This window comes from Oncorhynchus tshawytscha, linkage group LG21 (assembly GCF_018296145.1).
Source record: "Oncorhynchus tshawytscha isolate Ot180627B linkage group LG21, Otsh_v2.0, whole genome shotgun sequence".
Lineage (NCBI taxonomy): Eukaryota > Metazoa > Chordata > Actinopteri > Salmoniformes > Salmonidae > Oncorhynchus > Oncorhynchus tshawytscha.
Genome location: NC_056449.1, coordinates 36,656,901 through 36,683,834, shown reverse-complemented (window position 1 = coordinate 36,683,834; position 26,934 = coordinate 36,656,901). Strand labels below are relative to the sequence as shown.

At 45.3% G+C, this 26,934-nt stretch overlaps 1 protein-coding gene across 1 annotated transcript in view; it reads right to left on the bottom strand.

The window, feature by feature from the left end:
- Positions 1 to 1,379: 1,379 nt before the first annotated feature.
- LOC112220588 (protocadherin Fat 2) overlaps positions 1,380 to 26,934 on the bottom strand; it is an 86,832-nt gene continuing 61,277 nt past the window's right edge. Inside the window, exons 18-28 of the mRNA XM_042303432.1 lie at positions 25,961 to 26,172; positions 24,968 to 25,105; positions 24,630 to 24,773; positions 17,505 to 17,702; positions 16,469 to 17,309; positions 15,584 to 15,741; positions 5,367 to 5,865; positions 4,640 to 4,793; positions 4,089 to 4,188; positions 3,514 to 3,958; positions 1,380 to 2,985 (exon numbers count right to left, since the gene is read on the bottom strand). Of these exons, the coding sequence (XP_042159366.1) occupies positions 2,465 to 2,985; positions 3,514 to 3,958; positions 4,089 to 4,188; positions 4,640 to 4,793; positions 5,367 to 5,865; positions 15,584 to 15,741; positions 16,469 to 17,309; positions 17,505 to 17,702; positions 24,630 to 24,773; positions 24,968 to 25,105; positions 25,961 to 26,172 (3,410 nt within the window). The 3' untranslated portion in view covers positions 1,380 to 2,464. The remainder of the gene's footprint in view (positions 2,986 to 3,513; positions 3,959 to 4,088; positions 4,189 to 4,639; positions 4,794 to 5,366; positions 5,866 to 15,583; positions 15,742 to 16,468; positions 17,310 to 17,504; positions 17,703 to 24,629; positions 24,774 to 24,967; positions 25,106 to 25,960; positions 26,173 to 26,934) is intronic.

Here is a 26,934-nt window from a genome sequence, read left to right as displayed (position 1 = left end):
CTTGATTCTGAATGACCTAGCCTTAATCATGGGGACACCCTTGTCTATGCATGCTCACTAAGGAAATCCTACAGCCCTTAGATAGGAAATGAATACTCCTCATCAGAATGTCATAAGAGCATTCATCTGACTGGTTGGTGCAACTGACAAGGCTGGTGATGAGATGGATCTTCTACTGCTTCAGTTGTAGCTGACTCACAACTCATTCACTCCCCGGGTAGTGCACATCTCTCTCTCTCTCTTAATAATCTTTGTTCATCTTTCTCTCTCTGACCCTTTTCTCATGATGTACATCCATTAGTTTAGTAGCCTTATGAGTCCCCCCCCCCCTCCTTGTACAGAACATGGGAGACATCTCAATTATCAGTCAACTATCTAAACAATGTCATGCATTTTCCTAGAGAGTGACATTACCATGGAGCTGTTACTCTGAGTAGGCTTAATGTTGGAAAAGTATCTGGTCTTCACAAAGGGGAATTGTTTTATCAAATGAGACATGTGTAAATGGCAAGGGAGTTTAATTCTAATGTGATCAAATTGTGTCTCCTTGTGGTCACCGCTGGTATTGCATGTATATGTTATAGACGTCAATCCAGCAGCCTCAGTGCATTACACATACAAGTATTACAATAAATACTGACAACATATATTTTGTTAATAGTATAAGATCATATTTTATTCATGGCGTCTTTCCAGTGCTGAAAACAAATTGGCAATACGACTTAAAATCTCTCACAGAGAAACAACTTCAAAACATGGGGTTCATACACCTCACATTGATACAAAAATAATACACACAAAAACACATTCATGTGAACTCATTGGACTAGCACACACATACACAGCACGTATAAACACATCGGGGCATCACGATAACTTTGAATTCAGTAATTTTCCCAGAATTCCCTGGTTTTCCAGATTAGATACCGCATTGACGGGTTCGGACTCAAAATACTTATTACAAAAGAATAGGGGGGCATCAAAATACTTATTACAAAAGAATAGAGGGGGGCATCAAAATACTTATTACAAAAGAATAGGGGGGGCATCAAAATACTTATTACAAAAGAATAGAGGGGGGCATCAAAATACTTATTACAAAAGAATAGAGGGGGGCATCAAAATACTTATTACAAAAGAATAGAGGGGGGGCATCAAAATACTTATTACAAAAGAATAGAGGGGGGCATCAAAATACTTATTACAAAAGAATAGAGGGGGGCATCAAAATACTTATTACAAAAGAATAGAGGGGGCATCAAAATACTTATTACAAAAGAATAGGGGGGGGCATCAAAATACTTATTACAAAAGAATAGGGGGGGCATCAAAATACTTATTACAAAAGAATAGAGGGGGGCATCAAAATACTTATTACAAAAGAATAGAGGGGGGCATCAAAATACTTATTACAAAAGAATAGACGGGGGGCATCAAAATACTTATTACAAAAGAATAGAGGGGGGCATCAAAATACTTATTACAAAAGAATAGAGGGGGGGCATCAAAATACGTATTACAAAAGAATAGAGGGGGGCATCAAAATACTTATTACAAAAGAATAGAGGGGGCATCAAAATACTTATTACAAAAGAATACCACCAACCTTTACAACTCCGATAAAAACATTTTTTGGGGGGGGTACTTCCACACTATGCACTATTTACACAACTGGACATATCAGTGATAAAAGTTATATTGAATAGACAATCTGTTTTATGACAAACACATGTAATATTTATGTATATTTAGGATCCATTTATTCATTTAAATATGGATTTCTTCTTACTGTTAGGATCCAGTCCCCTTCATTATTTTGTCACTTGTGTCTACGTCTCAAATCGTACCCTATTCCCTATGTAGTGTCCTCCTTTTGACCGGGGCCTATAGGGAACAGGGTGCCATTTCAGATGCAATCCATATGACTACATACATACTGTACTGAATGCTGAGGTCATAAATATTACAGTATGCAACATCTTTTTGGTTATATGGTTATTATTGTACGAAATGTAGCTATTTTCTGCACGACATATAGACATACTCATTCTTGATAGGAATTGGGTTTTATACAAAGCCAGTCTCTCTCCCTCAGAGAGGGGTCTAGATGAGTGAGCGTTTGATATTGCTGCAGCGTTTAGTACAGCACATCTTTTGTTTGCGAGACCTTGTGATAGTTTCAGATAAACATCCCGTAATACTGTTTAACCCTGAGGAAGAACATGTGAGGGACTCTTTCATTTACTCTACCGAATGTCAAGCCCACTTAGAATCACATTCTATGGAGACATTCTAAGAATTGACTGGAGAGAATGTAATTAATTCACGTCATAGAATGTTCAAGACTCAAATCTTTCATAGAACGTTGCAGTTTCTCCCTTAAAGAGACCTCTGTTAGAGAGCACTGTGTCTGCAACTCTCACTTAGTTCCACTGGGTTCTAGACTAGAACGCTCTAAAACATTCTAGAACATGACCTCCTCACAGCTTCCGTAGTCGCTCCCCACCACGTCAGACCCGTTGTAGCAGCGAGAGTTCCGTCCTGCATGCCCAGCCTGTTGTGTTGCAGGGGGAGGAGGAGGAGCGTTACACTCCGCGTAGGACGGCATGGCAACGCTGAGGCGCATGCTGAGGCGCCGGTAGCCTGACGACACATTGTCCATGCTTTGTGCATGTTGCGTCGGATAGTAACTGATGGCAGTGTACTCGTTGGGGCACTGGGAGCTGGGTAAGGGAAGACCGTCAGGCCCCAGGAAGTCATCCAGGTTCTGGTTACTATAACAGGGGGGTAAGGGAGCGCGGCGGTCAGAGCGCTCCAGGGGAAACGGGAATCCGCTGTAGCGAGAGTTTCTACGTGAGTCTATTGATGCGGTCACAGAGCCGTAGGTGTCCTCCACAATGTCGAACTGGGGAAACTCCTGGACCTGGGGGTACTCTTGGACCGCAGGGTTGGGTCGACCGTAGTAGTCAGGATCAGCAGGGTAGACTGAACGGCAGGGAGAAGAGCATAGTACATTATCATTCATACTCCTTCAGTAAAAACACCTTTGTTTTCAGATTATTTTTGCACCAATGTTAAAAGTGTCCTTTTTGTTATAAAAGTCCTTAAACTCGTTATACAGTAGGTAAATTCAACACCTTAGTAACTTATCCTCTGCAGGAAATGCCTGCCTGACCAGACTATTGCTCACAGCCACAAGCTCTGTATGTATCAAAACTGATAGTGGATTACATTCATGTATGGATGAGTAACCTCCATTGTTTTGATCTAAAGGACAAAGTGAGAAGGAGTATAACATGAATAAGGCTTTGTTATGTCCACATCTCCAGATCATTCACCTTCAGACACTTGTCCTTTTGGGTGTCTCATCTGTCAAGTCAATGAAATGCTGTCCCTTATTTATTTGGATAAAGTGAAGACCGGCCCGGCAGGTTGAGTGAGCTACTACCACAGTCATCAATAAATTAACAACTCAGACAGCTATCATCTACTCTAATTATTCATTGAACTCACCTTCATAGTCCTGATCCCAGTGGTGTTTCCTGATGGACTCATTGTCAGAGATGGATGAAGGTGTAGGAGGGAGGTTGGGGGCCACACTACACACCACAGGTCCCTGTGGCTTCTGCTTCCCGGTCCTTAGGCTTACCTGGGACCCCAGCCCCAGGTCCATCTGGCTGCGAGGCTTCAGAGATCTGAAGGGACTGTTATCCAGGTCGTTACCAGAACCTATCAGCGTTCTCATCTCTATTGGGCTGACCTCTGGAGTGTCGGCCATCATGGATTTGGCCAGACTGGGTTGGAAGTAACCGTTGGAGTCCTGAACACAGAGAGGCTTCTTCTTCTTCTGTTGGACATAGCGTTTACGGACACAGACAAAAACACCGACCAGGAAGAAAACCCCTGTCAGGCTGGCACAGATCTCTACGATCTCGATGTAGCCCAGCCCGGCAGACAGCTGTATTGATGAGAAGATGGGACACCTTTTGGTTAGATTTAGTCAGGGCTGGACCACCTTACTTCACCTACTAAAATCAGATATGTTACACAGAGCATTATGGGTACTGTAGTTTAGCGTGGTACAATACCTGGGGCAGGGCGTTGCAGTGGATGGAGTCCCCAGAGAAGGTACAGTCATACCCTCCTTGACACGGGTTGGGAGAGCATCTGTCGATTAGGCTCTGACACCTAAAGAAGAAGAAGAATACTTTATTGTCCATTATCTTGCAGAGAACAAAAATGAGTCATTTTGCTTTTAGTTCCTTTTCCAAGGAAGGAAAGAGGACAAACAACAGAATTAGGCTTAATCATCCCCTGAGCCAATGAAACTAGGGGAGCATACCATGGGTAACATTTTCCATGACTAACCAAAAAGAATCAGAACAACTGTACTACTTGGTAGGTAGAAAGGTCTTAAAGAGGAAATGTGAACAATATTTGTCATTTAATAAAATGTGGTATTAGAAGCATAATAGTGTATGGGCCTTTTTGTCCTAGACATGTGAACACTAATTCCATTGTAAATAAAGTTGATTTCTTGACGTCATCATCGGAGCAAAGTGTGGGGAGGGAAACTAACATTGTGTTTATACCAAGGCTGTAGGGATGGGAGGGATAGCTATGTGAGAGATAGATATACCTGTTTCCAGCCATATTGAGTTGGCAGTTGCAGATGTAACCTTGACTCTTTGGCACACACACCCCACCGTGGGCACAGGGCTGGGAGGCACAGGGGTTGCTGTCCAGCTCACAGCGAGGGCCTTGGAAGGACTCTGGACAGCTGCAGTGGAAGCCTGGAGGGGAAACCAACATATAAACAGGAAGAGAGATCAGCCTACTGAATATGGCCAAAGTTCTAGAACACCATGACAGTTCTCTTACTCCCTCAGGAACATCAGAGGGATTCTAAGGAAGGATAGGATACAAACTATTTCAAAAAGTGGAATACAGGGTAGACAGTTTGGTTCCATCCAGTTGTCGTGAGGTCTGGTTATTCAGTTTGCACCTCACTACTCTGGTTTCAACTTCCTTGTAGAACAATTATGATACTATTTTATAAACTAGATGACTCCTCCAATCTGTTCAAACACTAGTTTGTTCAACAATCTATTTTCATAGTGGTGATTGAATGTCCACCCTCACAGATGGACTAATCAGATGTTGAAGGGATACTAGACAATATGCCTTAAGTATAGTTCCATCTCAGAACTAATATCCATAAACAACAGGGATGTTTTCTCTAAACCTGTAGGCTTTGTTGATACCTTGAATGTTGTGGGTAGAGGTGTACAGTATGCTATTTGTGTTGTTTGTAGAGGTTGACACTATTGGGGAGGGATACAGTATGCCAAGGTTAAGAAACTGACCTCCATTTGATTCCTCCTCACAGATTCCTCCATTCAGACAGGGGTTACTGTCACAGCTGTTCATCCTGACCTGGTTGACACAGCACTGGTAGACCCCAAACACCCTCCTCCTCCCAGGCCCATTCCACTCCTTATCCTCCTCTGTCCTGATAGGCTCTCCATTCAGCTCCATACCCTCCAGGCAGCCCACCAAGCCATGTGCCTGTGTCTGGGCCCTGGCCTGGGTCTCTGTAGAGGTGGTGGTGGTGGGAGAAGAACCAGGACCAGGGGCGCCAGCGAGGATCAGAGTCCCATGGGGCTGCATCAGATGGCAGGGTTCAGAGAGGACAACCTGGGCTGAGTAAACATGGTCCAGGGTGAGTCTGAGGACGGTGCTGTTGACCTCCAGAAGGACGTGGTGCCACCGCCCGTCTGACACCGCTGGGGCTGTGTGGACACGCAGGGAACCGGGGAGCGTGTTGCCACAGAGGTACATGAACCTCAACTCTCCACCTATCAGCTGTGGAAGACAACAGAAGAGAACACATAAGCACAAATGTACAGAACACTGCTCATCCTAACACTGTAGACACACCTAAGACACTATATACTTTACATGAATATCAACTTTACTTTACATGAATCTTTAAAAAAGGTTGTTCTTGATCTGTTCTTGTCTATTAATGTTCTGTATTACGTCATGTTTCATGTTCTGTGTGGATCCCAGGAAGAGTAGCTGATGCTTTTTCAACAGCTAATGAAGATCCTTATAAAATGGAAAATACCAAACTTCCTGCCCATCAGCTGTGGAAGATTGTCGAACTCTGCTTATATACACACTGATACAACTGTCCATCACTATCCATCAGCTGTGAAAGATAATAAAACAGTGTTAAGAATATAAGAATATGCATATATAAATATGTGGATGAGCGATGGCCGTGCGGCATAGGCAAGATGCAGTAGATGGTATAGAGTACAGTATATACATATGAGATGAGTAATGTAGGGTATGTAAACATTATATAAAGTGGCATTGTTTAAAGTGGCTAGTGATACATTTATTAATCCAATTTTTAAATTGTAGTTTGATGCATTTGTCAGATCATTAGTATAAACTGGAAATAATAGAGGTCCAAGACTCGATCCCTGTTGAACACCACATTTGATTTTAGCTGTTGCTTTATTTATTGGCCTGTAGTTTATGAAGACAGGCAGCTTGTTCGGTCATTTCAAACATCAAGACCATCCACGGCATCATCCAACCCAACATTATCACCATCCCAGCTGTTCCAACATGACTAGGCTACCCTGGGGCGGCAGGGTAGCCTAGTGGTTAGAGCGTAGGAGAAGTAACCAAGCTGACAACGTAAATCTGTCGTTCTGCCCCTGAACAAGGCAGTTAACCCACTATTCCTAGGCCGTCATTGAAATTAAGAATTTGTTCTTAACTGACTTGCCTAGTTAAATAAAGGTAAAATAAAAATTTTAAAAATGATCACCATCGCAGCTGTTCCAACCCAACATTATCACCATCGTAGCTTATTCCAAGTTGACATTATCACCATCTCAGTTGTTCCAACTTAACATTATCACCATCTCAGTTGTTCCAACCCAACATTATCACCATCTCAGTTGTTCCAACCCAACATTATCACCATCTCAGTTGTTCCAACTCAACATTATCACCATCTCAGCTGTTCCAACCCAACATTATCACCATCCCAGCTGTTCCAACTCAACATTATCACCATCCCAGCTGTTCCAACTCAACATTATCACCATCTCAGCTGTTCCAACCCAACATTATCACCATCCCAGCTGTTACAACCCAACATTATCACCATCTCAGCTGTTACAACCCAACATTATCACCATCTCAGCTGTTCCAACCCAACATTATCACCATCTCAGCTGTTCCAACCCAACATTATCACCATCTCAGCTGTTCCAACCCAACATTATCACCATCTCAGCTGTTACAACCCAACATTATCACCATCCCAGCTGTTCCAACCCAACATTATCACCATCTCAGCTGTTCCAACCCAACATTATCACCATCTCAGCTGTTACAACCCAACATTATCACCATCCCAGCTGTTACAACCCAACATTATCACCATCTCAGCTGTTACAACCCAACATTATCACCATCCCAGCTGTTCCAACCCAACATTATCACCATCTCACCTGTTCCAACCCATCATTATCACCATCTCAGCTGTTCCAACCCAACATTATCACTATCTCAGCTGTTCCAACCCAACATTATCACCATCTCACCTGTTCCAACCCAACATTATCACCATCTCACCTGTTCCAACCCAACATTATCACCATCTCAGCTGTTCCAACCCAACATTATCTCCAACAGTTCCGGTGGCATGCATTGTCAAAAAACATTGTCAATATACAGTGGGGCAAAAAAGTATTTAGTCAGCCACCAATTGTGCAAGTTCTCCCACTTAAAAATATGAGAGAGGCCTGTAATTTTCATCATAGGTACACTTCAACTATGACAGACAAAATGAGAGAAAAAAAATCCAGAAAATCACATTGTAGGATTTTTAATGAATTTATTTGCAAATTATGGTGGAAAATAAGTATTTGTTCACCTGCAAACAAGCAAGATTTCTGACTCTCACAGACCTGTAACTTCTTCTTTAAGAGGCTCCTCTGTCCTCCACTCGTTACCTGTATTAATGGCACCTGTTTGAACTTGTTATCAGTATAAAAGACACCTGTCCACAACCTCAAACAGTCACACTCCAAACTCCACTATGGCCAAGACCAAAGAGCTGTCAAAGGACACCAGAAACAAAATTGTAGACCTGCACCAGGCTGGGAAGACTGAATCTGCAATAGGTAAGCAGCTTGGTTTGAAGAAATCAACTGTGGGAGCAATTATTAGGAAATGGAAGACATACAAGACCACTGATAATCTCCCTCGATCTGGGGCTCCACGCAAGATCACAAGAACGGTGAGCAAAAATCCCAGAACCACACGGGGGGACCTAGTGAATGACCTGCAGAGAGCTGGGACCAAAGTAACAAAGCCTACCATCAGTAACACACTACGCCGCCAGGGACTCAAATCCTGCAGTGCCAGACGTGTCCCCCTGCTTAAGCCAGTACATGTCCAGGCTCGTCTGAAGTTTGCTAGAGAGCATTTGGATGATCCAGAAGATTGGGAGAATGTCATATGGTCAGATGAAACCAAAATATAACTTTTTGGTAAAAACTCAACTCGTCGTGTTTGGAGGACAAAGAATGCTGAGTTGCATCCAAAGAAAACCATACCTACTGTGAAGCATGGGGGTGAAAACATCATGCTTTGGGGCTGTTTTTCTGCAAAGGGACCAGGACGACTGATCCGTGTAAAGAAAAGAATGAATGGGGCCATGTATCTTGAGATTTTGAGTGAAAACCTCCTTCCATGAGCAAGGGCATTGAAGATGAAACGTGGCTGGGTCTTTCAGCATGACAATGATCCCAAACACACCGCCCGGGCAACGAAGGAGTGGCTTTGTAAGAAGCATTTCAAGGTCCTGGAGTGGCCTAGCCAGTCTCCAGATCTCAACCCCATAGAAAATCTTTGGAGGGATTTGAAAGTCTGTGTTGCCCAGCAACAGCCCCAAAACATCACTGCTCTAGAGGAGATCTGCATGTAGGAATGTGCCAAAATACCAGCAACAGTGTGTGAAAACCTTGTGAAGACTTACAGAAAACGTTTGACCTCTGTCATTGCCAACAAAGGGTATATAACAAAGTATTGAGATAAACTTTTGTTAATGACCAAATACTTATTTTCCACCATAATTTGCAAATAAATTCATTTTCTCCTTTTGTCTGTCATAGTTGAAATGTACCTATGATGAAAATTACAGGCCTCTCATCTTTTTAAGTGGGAGAACTTGCACAATTGGTGGCTGACTAAATACTTTTTTGCCCCACTGTATAACATTACATTAAGGTGTGAGAAGATCACTGTATTACAAGGAACAATAGCAGGTCTATTTCGCTCCAGAGAAGTAGCTCATTGTTCCCTCGTTGGCACAGATGCTAGCCTAGCTTCTAACTAACGTTAGCTAGCTATCAAGCTAGCCAGGTTTCCTTAGCAACTTGTACAAAGCCCACAGCCCTTGAGGCTAGTACCACAGATTGTCTCTGGAGTGTGACTGTTTGAATCCCTGCTGTTTGTTGTTGTTTCCATCTGGCCTGCAACCTGACCTGCCTGGAACTGCGAGGAGCAACAGCAAAGCCTACGTTGCTACCATAACAAAGACCAAAGCCGGTGGGAGTACCGTTGAGGATAGTGGGGTCTCTTTAACACAGATGAAGGATCTTTCATACTAACAAAAATAGTTCTATAAACAGTTGTTACAACAACAAGAAAATAGTTTCAAGTGTTTTGTCCAAATACTGGTGCAGTCAACTAATAAAAGAATGAACGGTTCGACCAGAGAGGTCCAGGACCTGAAGAACAGTTTGCAGTTCTCCCAGGGTCAGCTCGATGAGTTTAAACAGGAGAACAGCAAGATGAGAAAAATCTGGAAGTCATTGAGAGAGGACATCAGTTCTGTAAGATAGCTGTTCTGGAAAGAGACAAGAATTTGAGAGGAACGTACATCTTAGTTAAAGAGGACTATCCTGAAGCTGTGCACCAGAAGAGGAAAGAACTTATCCCAGGAATGAAATGTCCTCTACTTGTTGAAGTGGATTGTACGGTTGTACGGTTGTACGATTGTAGTGTCAAACACCATCAAATGTCACACCCCGCTGATGCTGCTACAGTATTGACTGACTCACCACGCTAACTTAACCCTGTACCAACCAGGCCTGTCCAGAGTCAAATACATAAGCTATGTCAAACAGTTATACTGTACATGTATTTGAGAAGTGCTTGATTTAGTTCAGAGTTAGCTTTGCTTTTGTGACTTTTCCATTGGTTCAGTTGTAGGCCTACCGGGTAAAAAAAATCACAGCAAAGTATCTGAAAGGCATTTCACGTATGTATTCCACCCAACTCTGGTACCAAACCAAAGCCACACAGGACAGATCATAATGTTAAATATACCTCTCACTCTCTGATCTAAGAATGTGTGCTTAACTGACTTGCTTAGTTAAATAAATATATATATATATATATATATATATACCTTTAAATAAACACACAAGTTTGTTTTAAACGATACAAGTTGAGCAAATTAAACTACTTGTTTACCATGATGTAAATCTACCCGGCATGAAAGTTAAACCTGCCGTTAGTGAAACTAGCTCCCCTAATGGGGTAGTGCACTACTAGCTCCTTTTTTCACTACTTTTTATCAGAGCCCTATGGAGTAGTGCACTACTAGCTCCCCTAATGGGGTAGTGCACTACTAGCTCCCCTAATGGGGTAGTGCACTACTAGCTCCCCTAATGGGGTAGTGCACTACTTTTTACCAGAGCCCTATGCTAGAGAGACACTGTAAAGAAGCAGATAGTCTTAATGCTACTAGTCACAGTGGCTGTACAGGACACCCTCTGATCATAAACATCTCCCACAGGGAGCTAGTAGTGCACTACCCCATAGGGCTCTGGTAAAAAGTAGTGCACTACCCCATTAGGGGAGCTAGTAGTGCACTACCCCATAGGGCTCTGGTAAAAAGTAGTGCACTACCCCATAGGGCTCTGGTAAAAAGTAGTGCACTACCCCATTTTATGGGGGCTAGCCACTGTGACTAGTAGTGACACTACCCCATAGGGCATCTGGTGCTTCTCCTTGAAATAATAGATAGCTGTAACACTACCCCCGGGTGGCGCAGTGGTTAGGGCTCTGGCGCCAGCTAAAAAGTAGTGCACAATTGGCCTAGCGTCGTCCGGGTTAGGGAGGGCTTGGTTGGTAGGGATGTCCTTGTCTCATCGCGCACCAGCGACTCCTGTGGCGGGCCGGGCGCAGTGAGCGCTAACCAAGGTTGCCAGGTGCACGGTGTACCCTCCGACACATTGGTGCGGCTGGCTTCCGGGTTGGATGCGCGCTGTGTTAAGAAGCAGTACGGCTGGTTGGATTGTGTTTCGGAGGACGCATGACTTTCAACCTTCGTCTCTCCCGAGCCCGTAAGGGAGTTGTAGCGATGAGACAAGATAGTAGCTACTAACAATTGGACACCACGAAATTGGGGAGAAAAAAAAACACCAAAAAAAAAAGAAAAAAAACTTCTTAGGGCTGAAATCCCGTTAACGGGATCGATATGACAACAGCCAGTGAAAGTGCAGGGTGCCAAATTCAAAACAACAGAAATCTCATAATTAAAATTCCTCAAACATACAAGTATTTTATACAATTTTAAAGGTAATCTTGTTGTTAATCCCACCACAGTGTCCGACTTCAAATAGGCTTTACAGCGAAAGCACCACAAACGATTATGTTAGGTCAGAGCCAAGCCACAGAAAAACAGCCATTTTTCCAGCCAAAGAGAGGAGTCACAAAAAGAAGAAGATATAGAACTTCATGTTACACAATACATGTATGTTTTGTTTGATAAAGTTCATATTTATATCAAAAAATCTCAATATACATTGGTGTGTTATGTTCAGTAGATCCAAAAACATCCGGTGATTTTGCAGAGAGCCACATCAATTTACAGAAATAGTCATTATAAATGTTGATGAAAATACAAGTATTATACATGGAACTTTAGACACACTTCTCCTTAAGGCAACCGCTGTGTCCGATTTTTAAAAAGCTTTACGGAAAAAGCAAACCATGCAATAATCTGAGTACGGCGCTCAGACAAACAAATACATATATCCGCCATGTTGGAGTCAACAGAAGTCAGAAATAGCATTATAAATATTCACTTACCTTTGATGATCTTCATCAGAATGCACTCCCAGGAATCCCAGTTCCAAAATAAATGTTTGATTTGTTCGATAATGTCCATCATTTATGTCCAAATAGCTACTTTTGTTAGGGCGTTTGGTAAACAAATCAAAATTCACGAAGTGCGTTCACTAGTTGCAGACGAAATGTCAAAAAGTAGAAACATATCAAATGATGTATGGAATCAATCTTTAGGATGTTTTTAACATAAGTCTTCAATAATATTCCAACTTGAGAATTCCTTTGTCTTCAGAAAAGCAAAGGAACGGGAGATACCTCTCATGTGAAATGCACGTGACCAGTGCGTGACTGCTGGCAGACCTCTGACTCATTCCCCTCTCATTCAGCCCCCCTTCATAGTAGAAGCCTCAAACAAGTTTCTAAAGACGGTTGACATCTCGTGGAAGCCTTAGGAAGTGCAACATGACCAATATTCCAATGTAACTTCAATAGGGGCTGAGTTGAAAATCGACCAACCTCAGATTTCTCACTTCCTGGTTGGATTTTTTCTCAGGTTTTTGCCTGCCATATGAGTTGTTTTCTATCCAAATATACTAATATTAGTCATATATTAGCAACTGGGACTGAGGAGCAGGCAGTTTACTCTGGGCACCTTATTCATCCAAGCTACCCCTCCTGTCTCAGCCTCCAGTATTTATGCTGCAGTAGTTTATGTGTCGGGGGCTAGGGTCAGTTTGTTATATCTGGAGTACTTCTCCTGTCCTATTTGGTGTCCTGTGTGAATCTAAGTGTGCGTTCTCTAATTCTCTCCTTCTCTCTTTCTTTCTCTCTCTCGGAGGACCTGAGCCCTAGAACTATGCCCCAGGACTACCTGACATGATGACTCCTTGCTGTCCCCAGTCCACCTGGCCATGCTGCTGCTCCAGTTTCAACTGTTCTGCCTTATTATTATTCGACCATGCTGGTCATTTATGAACATTTGAACATCTTGGCCATGTTCTGTTATAATCTCCACCCGGTACAGCCAGAAGAGGACTGGCCACCCCACATATGCTCTCTCTAATTCTCTCTTTCTTTCTCTCTCTCAGAGGACCTGAGCCCTAGGACCATGCCCCAGGACTACCTGACATGATGACTCCTTGCTGTCCCCAGTCCATCTGACCGTGCTGCTGCTCCAGTTTCAACTGTTCTGCCTTATTATTATACGACCATGCTGGTCATTTATGAACATTTGAACATCTTGGCCATGTTCTGTTATAATCTCCACCCGGTACAGCCAGAAGAGGACTGGCCACCCCACATAGCCTGGTTCCTCTCTAGGTTTCTTCCTAGGTTTTGGCCTTTCTAGGGAGTTTTTCCTAGCCACCGTGCTTCTACACCTGCATTGCTTGCTGTTTGGGGTTTTAGGCTGGGTTTCTGTACAGCACTTTGAGATATCAGCTGATGTACGAAGGGCCATATAAATAAATTTGATTTGATTTGATTTACTCAATACTGCCCCCCAGCCATAATAAGTGTTAAAGGCTACAGTGGTTTTAACCGACAAGTCACCTTTTCTTCTTTCTCCACAGGCTTGTCACGGGCGCTATTGTTCAAATGGGCTAAATCATTTCCACTTCAAAAAGTAATTTAGTGTAAAAAATTTGAGGAATACATGAAAAACATTTAGCCGGTGATCGGTGAGTAGGTCCTAAACTGAATTTCCATTCCAGAAGTTTCTAAAGGATGGATGTGACTGCTTCTCCCGTTTTTATTTTGGGTCAAAATATTGATGAGATTTGGGAATTGATAAGAATTTGTTGCGGTGAAGCCTAACTCTCAAGGGAAACACATCAATTGTGTAATATTTTCTGACGAAGCCGCTGTGAAGTAAAGGGGGGAGGAAAGAAACTGAAAAAAAGTTAACTCTTAGATAACCATGTTTTCAATTCCATTTGAAGCAATTTTCTTACAACAAAAGGAACTCATGTGTCAGGAATGTAAAACCCAGAGGTAGGCCTAAGAATGGAAAAAGTGAATACTACTTTTGATGTTTCAAATGTGAACAAATTGAATATTCAATCTATTACGTGTATTCAATGTCACACAAATGGAGAGAAATCCACTGGGAGATGTGTTGCATGGGTGCATTTCCAGTTCAGGTCAAGAAGTTTCATCTGAGCACTGAGGACTCTTTATCCATTTCATCAAAATATACAATAATTGAATATTCCCTTTAAACATTATGTGGTAAACCTACGTCAGCACTAAGCCCACTCTAATTCAACATTCCAAACCCCAGCAACAATTATCCTACGTACCAGATCTGTTTTTAGGATGTCTTGCCAACTCTTAAACCAAGGATCCGTCCCTTCAAAAAATGTTTTGCCTAAACTGACATACCCAAATCTAACTGCCTGCAGCTCAGGCCCTGAAGCAAGGATATGCATATTCTTGGTACCATTTGAAAGGAAACACTTTGTGGAAATGTTAAATGAATGTAGGAGAATATAATACATTAGATCTGGTAAAAGATAATACAAAGAAAAAAATCATGTTTTTTTTTTTTGTTTTTTTTTTGCACCATAATTTTGAAATGTAAGAGAATGGCCATAGTGTATTAGTCCAGCCCAGGCGCAATTTAGATTTTGGCCACTAGATGGCAGCAGTGTATGTGCAAAGTTTTAGACTGATCCAATGAACCATTATGGTTCAAAATTTTGTATTAACAAGAATTTAAGCTTTCTGCCAATATCAGATATGTCTATGTCCTGGGAAATGCTCTTGATACTTACAACCTCATGCTAATCGCATTAGCCTATGTTAGCTCAACCGTCAGCCCAGGGGGAGCCCCCCTCCCGTAGAGCCCCCCAGTCTTGAACTAAATTTAAATTCCAGAAGTGTCTGAAGGATGTGATGGCCCTTTTTCTTTCAACTCAAGAGTATTGAGTTTGTCAAGGCAGCACGCAGATCTGGGACTAGGCAATGAAAGAACTGATGGAAATGGGGACATGAAGATAGAGACAGTCCTCACCACAACGTGGTTGGATCAGTTCAAAGTCCCATTGATCAACTGACACAGACAAAGCCAGCAGAGAGGGAATAATATGATAAGAGATCAGTATGATTGAGCCAGGAATCCACACTGAAGTGTTCACTTCCATATAAACACAGCCCTCTGATATGCAATCAGGCATTTAGAATGTCTGCTACAGTACAGGAGGGACTGCCAAGGAAAAGGAATATGTTGCTTTTATGATCTCTGATAATAATGTAGTGCAATACATGATACCGTAAAACACTGATGTAAAAATGGGCTGTAAATCAAATTTAACTGATTGAATGAGCTACGAGATACTGCAAAAGCAAATAACGACATGTGTGTTCTTTCATCTCTGATAATAATGAATGCATGTGAGCTTTACAATACCTTCAAGCTCCCCCAGTTGGTTGCATTGGTACTCATGACAACGCCTTGTTGCTGGAAGGTCTTGATGCGCAGAGAGAGACAGAAGTTCTGATTCTCCTCCTCCTCAGTCTGATACAGGTATTTCAGATAGCCATTCCCGTCAAAACTCACAGCAGACTCTGAAGTTGGAAAAACGGTGCAAATGTTAAATGCAATTTGTATGATTTCCTCAAAAACATGTCTAATTAACATGTAGTGACTAATATTTAAAAACACTAATTATGGATGACTATCTGTCCGTCAAATTAGGAATAGTCACTCAAATGTGTTCTCATAATGAAATCTGCTTGATCAAACAGACTTTCATGTGGGAATCTTTCAAAGTTCATACAAATAAAAAATCCCCTTGCGTATTTTGTTTCAGGCTCAGATCTTCCACATCGCTTTCCAATAGATATTTGGTTTTTTTTAGGCTTTGGGTTTAGCCAAAACAGTCTAACTAAAGAGGTGATAACCTCAACGGAATACCTCCACTAAATATGTCTGCCAGGGGGACAACAGTAACTAAGAAGACCCACAACAAGCAGATAATCACTAGCACTATCCTGAAGGCCCCTAGCTCCCAGCTGCACCCAGCTAATCCCCATTTGAATGTGAAGTGAGTTAGATCATGAAGGGGGTGACTTCAGGCTCCTACTGTGATCATAGAGAAGGTAGGAGACTATTTGACTGATAGGGTTCAATCCCAGGTCTACTGTGTGCTCAAAGTAAGTGTTAGCCAAGTAATCCAAAGCCTAGGTATTGACTTAGTGAGCTAATTCTGCAATTCTTCACATCTCAGGCACATCTCATACAAGCTTGATGAATAACCTTGTCTAGCTACCAAACCACCTCAGTTACACCTACCGTTGCAGGGGCAGACACTCTCCCAGGTGTGTTGTGGGGTGATGAAGCCAGCCCTGGCTGTGGCGTAGTGGCTCAGCCTCTCCCCTCTCATCTGGACTGAGTTCCTGCATCCTCTACGAGGGCATTCTGTCCCTAGACACCCATTATGATGCACCTTGAGGACACTCAGTCCCAACGAGTCTTCTATGTCAGCGATGATCCCTGCCAGCCGGTTGGTTGGTAACGGTTCTACATTTCCACCATGCGGCCTCCATAGCAGCAGAACCTCCAGGACCAAGGAGTTGGGTTGCTGCTGTAGGCTCACCAGGTGGAGGTCTTGCCTGGTTATACCCAGGGCCGTGCTGAGGCTCCTCTGGAGGCCTCTCCAGTGGTCCCCCAGGAACTCCTCCGGGGAAAGCCCAGCCAGCTGCAGAGTGAGCCCAGCGTCCAGGGCCTGTTGTGTGGGTTTCCATACATGGACCTTCACCCCGGCCCACACGCTGAACTTCCCATCGGAGACGCTGACATTGAGGGAGTAGAGACCAGGTTTCAGGTCTTCATCGGCCCAGATCTTCCCATCCACCAAATCCACAGAGAACCTGGAGAGGCCTCCAGAGGTGCCTGAGCTCGGCCCTGGGTCTCGCCCACCTGGAGACTCCGAAATCAGCTTGTAGTTTAGGATGTCGTGCAGGTCCTGGTCGGAGGCATGGAGCTTGCCTATGACTCGGTTGGAGAAGGTGTCTCCTGTGGTGGTAATGAAGACTTCTAGGGGCATCACAGAAGGAGGGTACTTGCTCTGCTCAGTGACGTTGATCTTCACCACGCAGATGGAGGAGAGAGGAGGGTGTCCGCTGTCTGTCACCTGAGGTAAGGGCATGAATAGAAACACACATGATCAAATGTCAGTATCTGCTAGTACTATGTAGGTATAAATTTATACTCCATTTCGACATCCCAAATAGCCAGTGGACATGTATAGATGTCAGACAAACAGATTACAACCAGGTAAATATGTTTTGCCTGCAGGGATCCGTTTTATTACAGGAAGATTCGTCACCTGTATTTTCAGTAGGTGCTGTGGCTTGATCTTCTTCTTCAGAGGGGCAGAGATGGACAACAGACCACCCTGGTCTACGTGGAAGCGGCGGTCCTCGTTCCCAGACGCGATGTGGAAAGTGAAGGGAGGTCCATTGTGAGGGGTGTCTCTGTCTGTGACCACGAGCTGGAGGATGCTGCTCCCGATGGCCTCGCCCTCCTGACAAGGAACATACGGTACCATCGTTAGTTATGTCGTCATGCTATCATACAAACTAGGTCAAGCCTTCCATGTCACCTCGTTCCACTCGGGCCGAAAACAAGACAGACCCTAATGATTTTACTACATTGCAAAAGTGTGCTGATCGTGATCTTATCTTGAAAAATGTCAAAAGTTTCCAATGAGTGCCGGAAGTTTCCACCTGGAATGAATGCTACAGTGCTTGACTGAGTTCTGGTATGAGCTCGTCTACACCTGTTGTCTTCGGCACATGAAAGCGGATGAGCTCACATCAATGTGTTACAATTTGGCAGAACAAGCACAGGTTTCAGATGGCCTAGCCTTCTAGGTAGCCTAGTGGTTAGAGCGTTGGGCTAGTAACCAAAAGTATTGCTGGATCGAATCCCCGAGCTGGTAAGGTAAAAAAACAGTCGTTCTGCCCCTGAGCAAGGCAGTTAACCCACTGTGCGCCGAAGACGTGGATATTGATTATGGCAGCCCCCCGCACCTATCTGATTCAGAGGGTTAAATGCAGAAGACACATTTCATTGGAATGCATTCAGTTAATGCAACTGACTACGTATCCCCCTTTCTCCTCAGGTCATTCCATTTCAGCTGGGACTGCTGGAACAGGTCACTGAAACAGAGTGCCCTGTTGGCAGAGATAGGTGGCTTGTTAATTCAATATGGCATTGTCCAGATGGATGTACATTTGCATCTCACACTGTTGCTGTTCTCTGGGATGAGATGTTCCCACGGAAGTCCTGGGGTCACTGACGACAGTAAATGTGAATTCAATTGTCGTATTTGAATTGTTTCAAGACTTCATAAACAGCTATGAATTTGGATATGTTTCATTGTACTGTAAGTGCTATGGATTTATTATTACAGAGAAATTGTGTTATTCTGTTTGTCGGACGGCGGATAGTTTAAAGAGGAGAAACACAGGGAAGGGCTACTATTATTTAGTAGATTAGATTAGAATCTGGATGTGTTGTTCCTGCCTATTGTTTTTCCTGGCAAAGTGCTACGAAATGTTCATTCAGGTTGGAGGTGACTTCCTGCTTGAATTTGGTTAAAAGGACAGTGAATTTGCTCATATTTTGAGAACGTGTTAGCAGGATCCTGTGTGTATCAGACACGTGTAACCACGTTGAGTCTTATTTAGTGGAGAGTTATTTACCCAGTGTATTCTGTAATGTGTTTCATGTCATTGTTTGAGTGTTTCATCCTTTCATAATGAATAAATCCTATTAGTTTAATTGGGTAAATTGCATTCCTCGTTTCACAGAGTCAGTCTTTGAATGACTACAGTCTCATAATTTAGCAGGTCTATTGGTAGTTGATATATACACTATACACACACACCATATGTCTTGGTTCCACCTTGACATCCCTGATCTACTTGCCTCAATACATTAATGCTAGAACCTTGGTCACCAGGGTGTTACAACTTCTAACAATGGTGAGTGGAGGAGACAAGAGCAGAGAGCAGGTAATTCAGTACGTGGATATTTTATTCCATAGACTGTGGAGCCACGGACATGTAAAACACCAGGGTGCATGAATCAACCCGTCCCAAAATACAACGGACTAAAACTGTCCGGAAAAATATAGATAACACTCATACACCAGATAACAGAGAACAAGCCCGCACTAATACCCAGCGGGCCTAGTGCCCTTAAATAGCCTACGAACAAACACTAACTCAAAACAGGTGTACCCACTTAAACCCAATAAACAGAAACAAACGGAAAGGGAATCGATGGCAGCTAATAGGCCGGCGACGACGACCGCCGAGCGCCGCCCGAACAGGAAGAGGCACCATCTTCGGCGAGATTCGTGACACAGGGTTAGCTATTTGCATCTCAATTCAAATGTTATCTGTCACATGTGTCGAATACAACAGGTGTACACTTTCCCGTGAAATGCTTAGTTACGAGCCCTTTAACCAACAATGCAGAGTTAAACAGTAAGAACAATCGAGTCCCTTAATATTTGGTACAAGATAGACCCATGTTCATTATAGCCACACTACTATGTGGTGATGGAAGAAAGGCCTTGACTAGAGTCTCTAGATCCACAGAGCCTGTTGTGTTTAGTCACATAGTAATGGAGTCAGATTGATGAATGTAGTTTATTATATACAAAAATTTTACATTACATTTTTATTATATTTTATTATGTATGGTTACAAGCCATCACAAGACCAATAAACTGCTCTCCCTTTCTCCCTTTACGACTCTGAATGGCCCTGAGAAATTCACGAGTAGGGTTGAATGTCTCTGAGAAGGTCAGGAGTAGGGTTGAATGGTCCTGAGAAGTTCAGGAGTAAGGTTGAATAGCCCTTAGAAGGTCAGGTGTAGGGTTGAATGTCCCTGAGAAGGTCAGGAGTAGGGTTGAATGGTCCTGAGAAGTTCAGGAGTAAGGTTGAATAGCCCTTAGAAGGTCAGGTGTAGGGTTGAATGTCCCTGAGAAGGTCAGGAGTAGGGTTGAATGGTCCTGAGAAGTTCAGGAGTAAGGTTGAATAGCCCTTAGAAGGTCAGGTGTAGGGTTGAATGGCAGGGACCCAGTTACCAAGATTTACTGGGATTTACTGCCCAAAATCACTCCCTTTTCCCGGTGATAAATATCTGAAATGGAGCTGTTCTCTGCGGCCTCTGCATGATGAATCAATGCTCAGGGTGGGGACAGACAGCTCATCTCAGGGTGGGGACAGATAGCTCATCTCAGGGTGGGGACAGACCATCTCAGGGTGGGGACAGACAGCCCATCTCAGGGTGGGGACAGACAGCTCATCTCAGGGTGGGGACAGACAGCCCATCTCTGGGTGGGGACAGACAGCCCATCTCAGGGTGGGGACAGACAGCTCATCTCAGGGTGGGGACAGACAGCTCATCTCAGGGTGGGGACAGACAGCTCATCTCAGGGTGGGGACAGACAGCTCATCTCAGGGTGGGGACAGACAGCTCATCTCAGGGTGGGGACAGACAGCTCATCTCAGGGTGGGGACAGACCATCTCAGGGTGGGGACAGCCCATCTCAGGGTGGGGACAGACAGCCCATCTCAGGGTGGGGACAGACAGCCCATCTCAGGGTGGGGACAGACAGCCCATCTCAGGGTGGGGACAGACAGCCCATCTCAGGGTGGGGACAGACAGCCCATCTCAGGGTGGGGACAGACCATCTCTGGGTGGGGACAGACCATCTCAGGGTGGGGACAGACAGCCCATCTCAGGGTGGGGACAGACAGTCCATCTCAGGGTGGGGACAGCCCATCTCAGGGTGGGGACAGACAGCCCATCTCAGGGTTGGGACAGACAGCCCATCTCAGGGTGGGGACAGACAGCCCATCTCAGGGTTGGGACAGACAGCCCATCTCAGGGTGGGGACAGACCATCTCAGGGTGGGGACAGACAGCTCATCTCAGGGTGGGGACAGCCCATCTCAGGGTGGGGACAGACAGCCCATCTCAGGGTGGGGACAGACAGCCCATCTCAGGGTGGGGACAGACAGCTCATCTCAGGGTGGGGACAGCAGCTCATCTCAGGGTGGGGACAGACAGCATCTCAGGGTGGGGACAGACCCATCTCAGGGTGGGGACAGACAGCCCATCTCAGGGTGGGGACAGACAGCCCATCTCAGGGTGGGGACAGACAGCCCATCTCAGGGTGGGGACAGACATCTCAGCCCATCTCAGGGTGGGGACAGACAGCCCATCTCAGGGTGGGGACAGCCCATCTCAGGGTGGGGACAGACAGCCCATCTCAGGGTGGGGACAGACAGCCCATCTCAGGGTGGGGACAGACAGCCCATCTCAGGGTGGGGACAGCCCATCTCAGGGTGGGGACAGACAGCCCATCTCAGGGTGGGACAGCCCATCTCAGGGTGGGGACAGACAGCCCATCTCAGGGTGGGGACAGACAGCCCATCTCAGGGTTGGGACAGACAGCCCATCTCAGGGTGGGGACAGACAGCCCATCTCAGGGTGGGGACAGACAGCCCATCTCAGGGTGGGGACAGACAGCCCATCTCAGGGTGGGGACAGACAGCCCATCTCAGGGTGGGGACAGACAGCCCATCTCAGGGTGGGGACAGACCCAGACAGCCCATCTCAGGGTGGGGACAGACAGCCCATCTCAGGGTGGGGACAGACAGCCCATCTCAGGGTGGGGACAGACAGCCCATCTCAGGGTGGGACAGACCCCATCTCAGGGTGGGGACAGACCATCTCAGGGTGGGGACAGACCATCTCAGGGTGGGGACAGACAGCCCATCTCAGGGTGGGGACAGACAGCCCATCTCAGGGTGGGGACAGACAGCCCATCTCAGGGTGGGGACAGACAGCCCATCTCAGGGTGGGGACAGACAGCCCATCTCAGGGTGGTGACAGACAGCCCATCTCAGGGTGGTGACAGACAGCCCATCTCAGGGTGGGGACAGACAGCCCATCTCAGGGTGGGGACAGACAGCCCATCTCAGGGTGGGGACAGACAGCCCATCTCAGGGTGGGGACAGACAGCCCATCTCAGGGTGGGGACAGACCATCTCAGGGTGGTGACAGACAGCCCATCTCAGGGTGGGGACAGACAGCCCATCTCAGGGTGGGGACAGACAGCCCATCTCAGGGTGGGGACAGACAGCCCATCTCAGGGTGGGGACAGACAGCCCATCTCAGGGTGGGGACAGACAGCCCATCTCAGGGTGGGGACAGACAGCCCATCTCAGGGTGGGGACAGACAGCCCATCTCAGGGACAGACAGCCCATCTCAGGGTGGGGACAGACAGCCATTCTCAGGGTGGGGACAGACAGCCCATCTCAGGGTGGGGACAGACAGCCCATCTCAGGGGGGGACAGACAGCCCATCTCAGGGTGGGGACAGACAGCCCATCTCAGGGTGGGGACAGACAGACCCATCTCAGGGTGGGGACAGCCCATCTCAGGGTGGGGACAGACAGCCCATCTCAGGGTGGGGACAGACAGCCCATCTCAGGGTGGGGACAGACAGCCCATCTCAGGGTGGGGACAGACAGCCCATCTCAGGGTGGGGACAGACAGCCCATCTCAGGGTGGTGACAGACAGCCCATCTCAGGGTGGGGACAGACAGCCCATCTCAGGGTGGGGACAGACAGCCCATCTCAGGGTGGGGACAGACAGCCCATCTCAGGGTGGGGACAGACAGCCCATCTCAGGGTGGGGACAGACAGCCCATCTCAGGGTGGGGACAGACCATCTCAGGGTGGGGACAGACAGCCCATCTCAGGGTGGGGACAGACAGCCATCTCGGTATGGAGCAGCACTTCACAATGCATGTAGATTAATGATCTCATCATGGTAACTTGTTTTCCTGTGACAGGTAGGCCTACACCTACAGTAATATAAAGACTGAATGTGTGTGTAATTTACCATCTCCATCTGGTCTTCAGGGGTCACCTTGTTTTTTAAATTGTAATGATGATATATTCTTTTATCCAGAGTTTTAAAACAGCCTGTCACTCGAACATCGTTGCTTTAAATCTCTCTGTTTTGTCCTTCCATCGCTTTCAACCTTTAAATGAAATACGTTTTGTTGTCCTGATCATCATCATTCTGCTGATGAACGATACAGGACTAGAATTAGATGCAGAAGTCTTTCCATTCACATCACTTCTCTTGGACTGGTGTATTTAACATTCAGCAAAAAAAAGTGCTTGACTACCTTTTCAAATAGTTTATTGGTATAAGAAAGGCTACAAAAAAATTAATGTCCAGCAAGCTATACTAGTCTAGCTTTTCCTGCACGGCTCCAAGAGCTAAGGAGCGTATTTTTTAAAGAGAGGCCAGCGGATCTAGAACAGGATTATCTTTTTTGGATGCAATTTGAATGGAGTTGGAGAGAGAAAGACAGAGAGAGAAAGACAGAGCGAGAAAGACAGAGAGAGAAAGACAGAGAGAGAAAGACAGAGAGAGAAAGACAGAGCGAGAAAGACAGAGAGAGAAAGACAGAGCGAGAAAGACAGAGAGAGAAAGACAGAGAGAGAAAGACAGAGAGAGAAAGACAGAGCGAGAAAGACAGAGAGAGAAAGACAGAGAGAGAAAGACAGAGCGAGAAAGACAGAGAGAGAAAGACAGAGTGAGAAAGACAGAGAGAGAAAGACAGAGAGAGAAAGACAGAGAGAGAAAGACAGAGAGAGAAAGACAGAGCGAGAAAGACAGAGAACTGTATTGTATCTGTTCATTATTTAGTCTAGTAAATAAAACCTTGAATTCATTATTTGTGGCATTGAGCTCATTGGGTTCTTAAGGTTCCAGAACTTGACGAGGTTCTAGAACTTGACGACGTTCCAGAACTTGATGAGGTTCCAGAACTTGACGACGTTCCAGAACTTGACGACGTTCCAGAACTTGACGACGTTCCAGAACTTGACAACGTTCCAGAACTTGACGACGTTTCAGAATGAGAACATAGTAAATTGACTGTTGATTAAGACTGTTGTTGATATAGAATTAATGGTACAACAGTTCACGTTAACTCCCGATAGAGTTCATTCAAGGGTCTGTCTATGTTAAAACCTTTAGTGGTGCCCCTATTAGATTCATTTGGATAGGATAATTAATTATTCAATGAATAAATTATCTTGAATATGAATTAGCCAAAAGTCACAGCACACGCCTGATTGGTTCTTCAGCTCTCGATCATTCCACTCCTGGTGTGTAGAGCTGAGGATAGCCAGCTGTCAGGATGCTGATCGTGTAGAGGGAGAGAAACTGTGTGTGGGGACAGACAGTATGTGTATGTGTATGTGTGTGTGTGTGTGTGTGTGTGTGTGTGTGTATGTGTATGTGTATGTGTGTGTGTGTGTGTGTGTGTGTGTGTGTGTGTGTGTGTGTGTGTGTGTGTGTGTGTGTGTGTGTGTGTGTAGTGTGTAAGGGCCTGTGTTGGTACCTGAAGGACCAGGTTGTGTTTCATCTGGGAGAAGACAGGTGGGTTGTCGTTGACATCGGACACGGTCAAGGTCACTTGGACCGCGGTAGACAGAGGAGGGTCTCCCTCATCGGCTGCTTGGACCGTCAGAGAGTAGTGAGTGATCTGAGACAGGCAGAGAGACCAGTTAGATACAGGATATCACGGTTCTACTATTTTCTTGACTTTCTCTTAGCTCCTAGGAGAGTAAAGGGCTTCAACACTGCATCTCCAGGGAACCCTGTTCTGAGCAGTTTTTATTCAACTTTATTCCAGGTGATTCCTTCCCCATATAAAAGCCCAAACTAAACCCCCCTCACCTCCTCTCTGTCCAGCGTAGCCCTGACTATGATCTCTCCACTGCGAGGGTCGATGCTGAACTGCCCATGAGGGTCTCCACTGGAGATGGAATACTGGATGAGGTTGTTCAACGGCCCATCCAGGTCGATGGCTGTCACCTTGGAGTGGGGGAAGGAGAGGAAAGGAGGGGAAAGGAGGGGGCAGGAGGGGGAAGGAGGGGAAAGGAGGGGGCAGGAGGAGGAAGGAGGGGAAAGGAGGGGGCAGGAGGAGGAAGGAGGGGAAAGGGGGGAAAGGAGGGGGCAGGAGGGGAAAGGAGGGGGCAGGAGGAGGAAGGAGGGGAAAGGAGGGGGCAGCAAGGGGAAGGAGTGGAAAGGGGGGAAAGGAGGGGGCAGGAGGGGAAGGAGGGGAAAGGAGGGGGCAGGAGGGGGAAGGAGGGGAAAGGGGGGAAAGGAGGGGGCAGGAGGGGAAAGGAGGGGGCAGGAGGAGGAAGGAGGGGAAAGGATGGGGCAGGAGGGGACGGAGGGGGCAAGAGGGGGAAGGAGGGGAAAGGGGGAGACGCAGGAGGAAGGAGGGGGGAAGGAGGGGGAAGGAGGAGGGGAAAGGAGGGGGAAGGGGGAGAAGCAGGAGAAGCGGGAGAGAGAAGAGATAAGGGAAGAGGGAAGAGATAAGGGGGTGAGAAGAGGAAAGAGATAAGAGGAAAGAGATAAGAGGGAAGAGATAAGAGTGAGTTGAGAAGAGGAAACAGTAAGCCTCATTGAACTGAGCTGCTTGGAAGAATATCAGTCTGATCATTATTAGCTCAACCAAACTGCCATGTTCTCTAAGTACTTAGATGTGTGTCTGTCCAAATGCCAAATTCAAAACAACTTGATTAGTCCCCTCAGGGAAATGACTTGTCATTGAACACATTGAATGGTGTATTACAGTAACTGGTTTCTATAGTGACAGTTGAGAGTGACAGTTGACAGTTGACAGTTGACAGTTGACAGTTGACAGTTGAGAGTGATAGCTACCTGCATCACCACATCGCCAGGCGACAGGTCCTCTGAGACGTCAGCACTGTAGTCTCCCTGTCCGAAGACGGGCGTGTTGTCATTGACATCCGTGATGTTGATAATCACCATGGTGATGTCGCTCAGAGTCGACTTGCCTCTCGTCCCCTCCAATGACAGGTAGTATTCACGACAACGCTCAAAGTCTAAAGAGCCAATCACAGCCAGAACACCTGAAAAACACAAAACACAAACTCTATTCATTTAACTGACAGCTGTGTTTTAACTTGGTCTTGTACACACTAACACAGTCCTGGGTTGACAGATGTGGGTTTTGAGTATATGTTCTCAGCCTTCATTAAAAAATAGGAAAAATTACAGCATTTTCCAAAGATGACAACAGTAACAACATATTAAATTCCATCTTGCGGTGCTCTTTTATTAAAAACAAAACACAGATATGTTTTTGTCAGCGCTATCTGATTGTCTTTGTTCTGTTTCCCCAAAAACATAAATGCAGTCAAACAGGTGTTGGGTTCTACCTGTTAATAGTACCAGGATGTAGAGAAATGGGGATTGTAAAATATACATCTGTTCCAGCCCAATTTAACTACAGTATCAGGAAGTAGAGAAGGACATGTCTTGAGTAGATTGGAGTTCTATCCTGTTCCAAGGAAAGCTTTGCCTCAACATCAGAAATGTATGTTATTGGTTAAGTTTAGGTAAAAGGAAGTCCATAGCAGGAAGGTGTTTGCCGTAATATTGGGTATGGATTGTGATTTTAGAAAATATTCTACATTTGGCTTGTCTCACGTTATCTGAACATCCCTTTCTGTAGCTATGGTTAGAAAAGCCACAGAGTGCAGCAGCACAGTACATTGGATTTACGCAAATAAGAATTTGTTCTTAACTGACTTGCCTAGTTAAATAAAAAGTAAAGTAAATCTATTGGTGTTCTGTACCCTGGTGGAAACCTCTCACAGCTCTCGTATTCA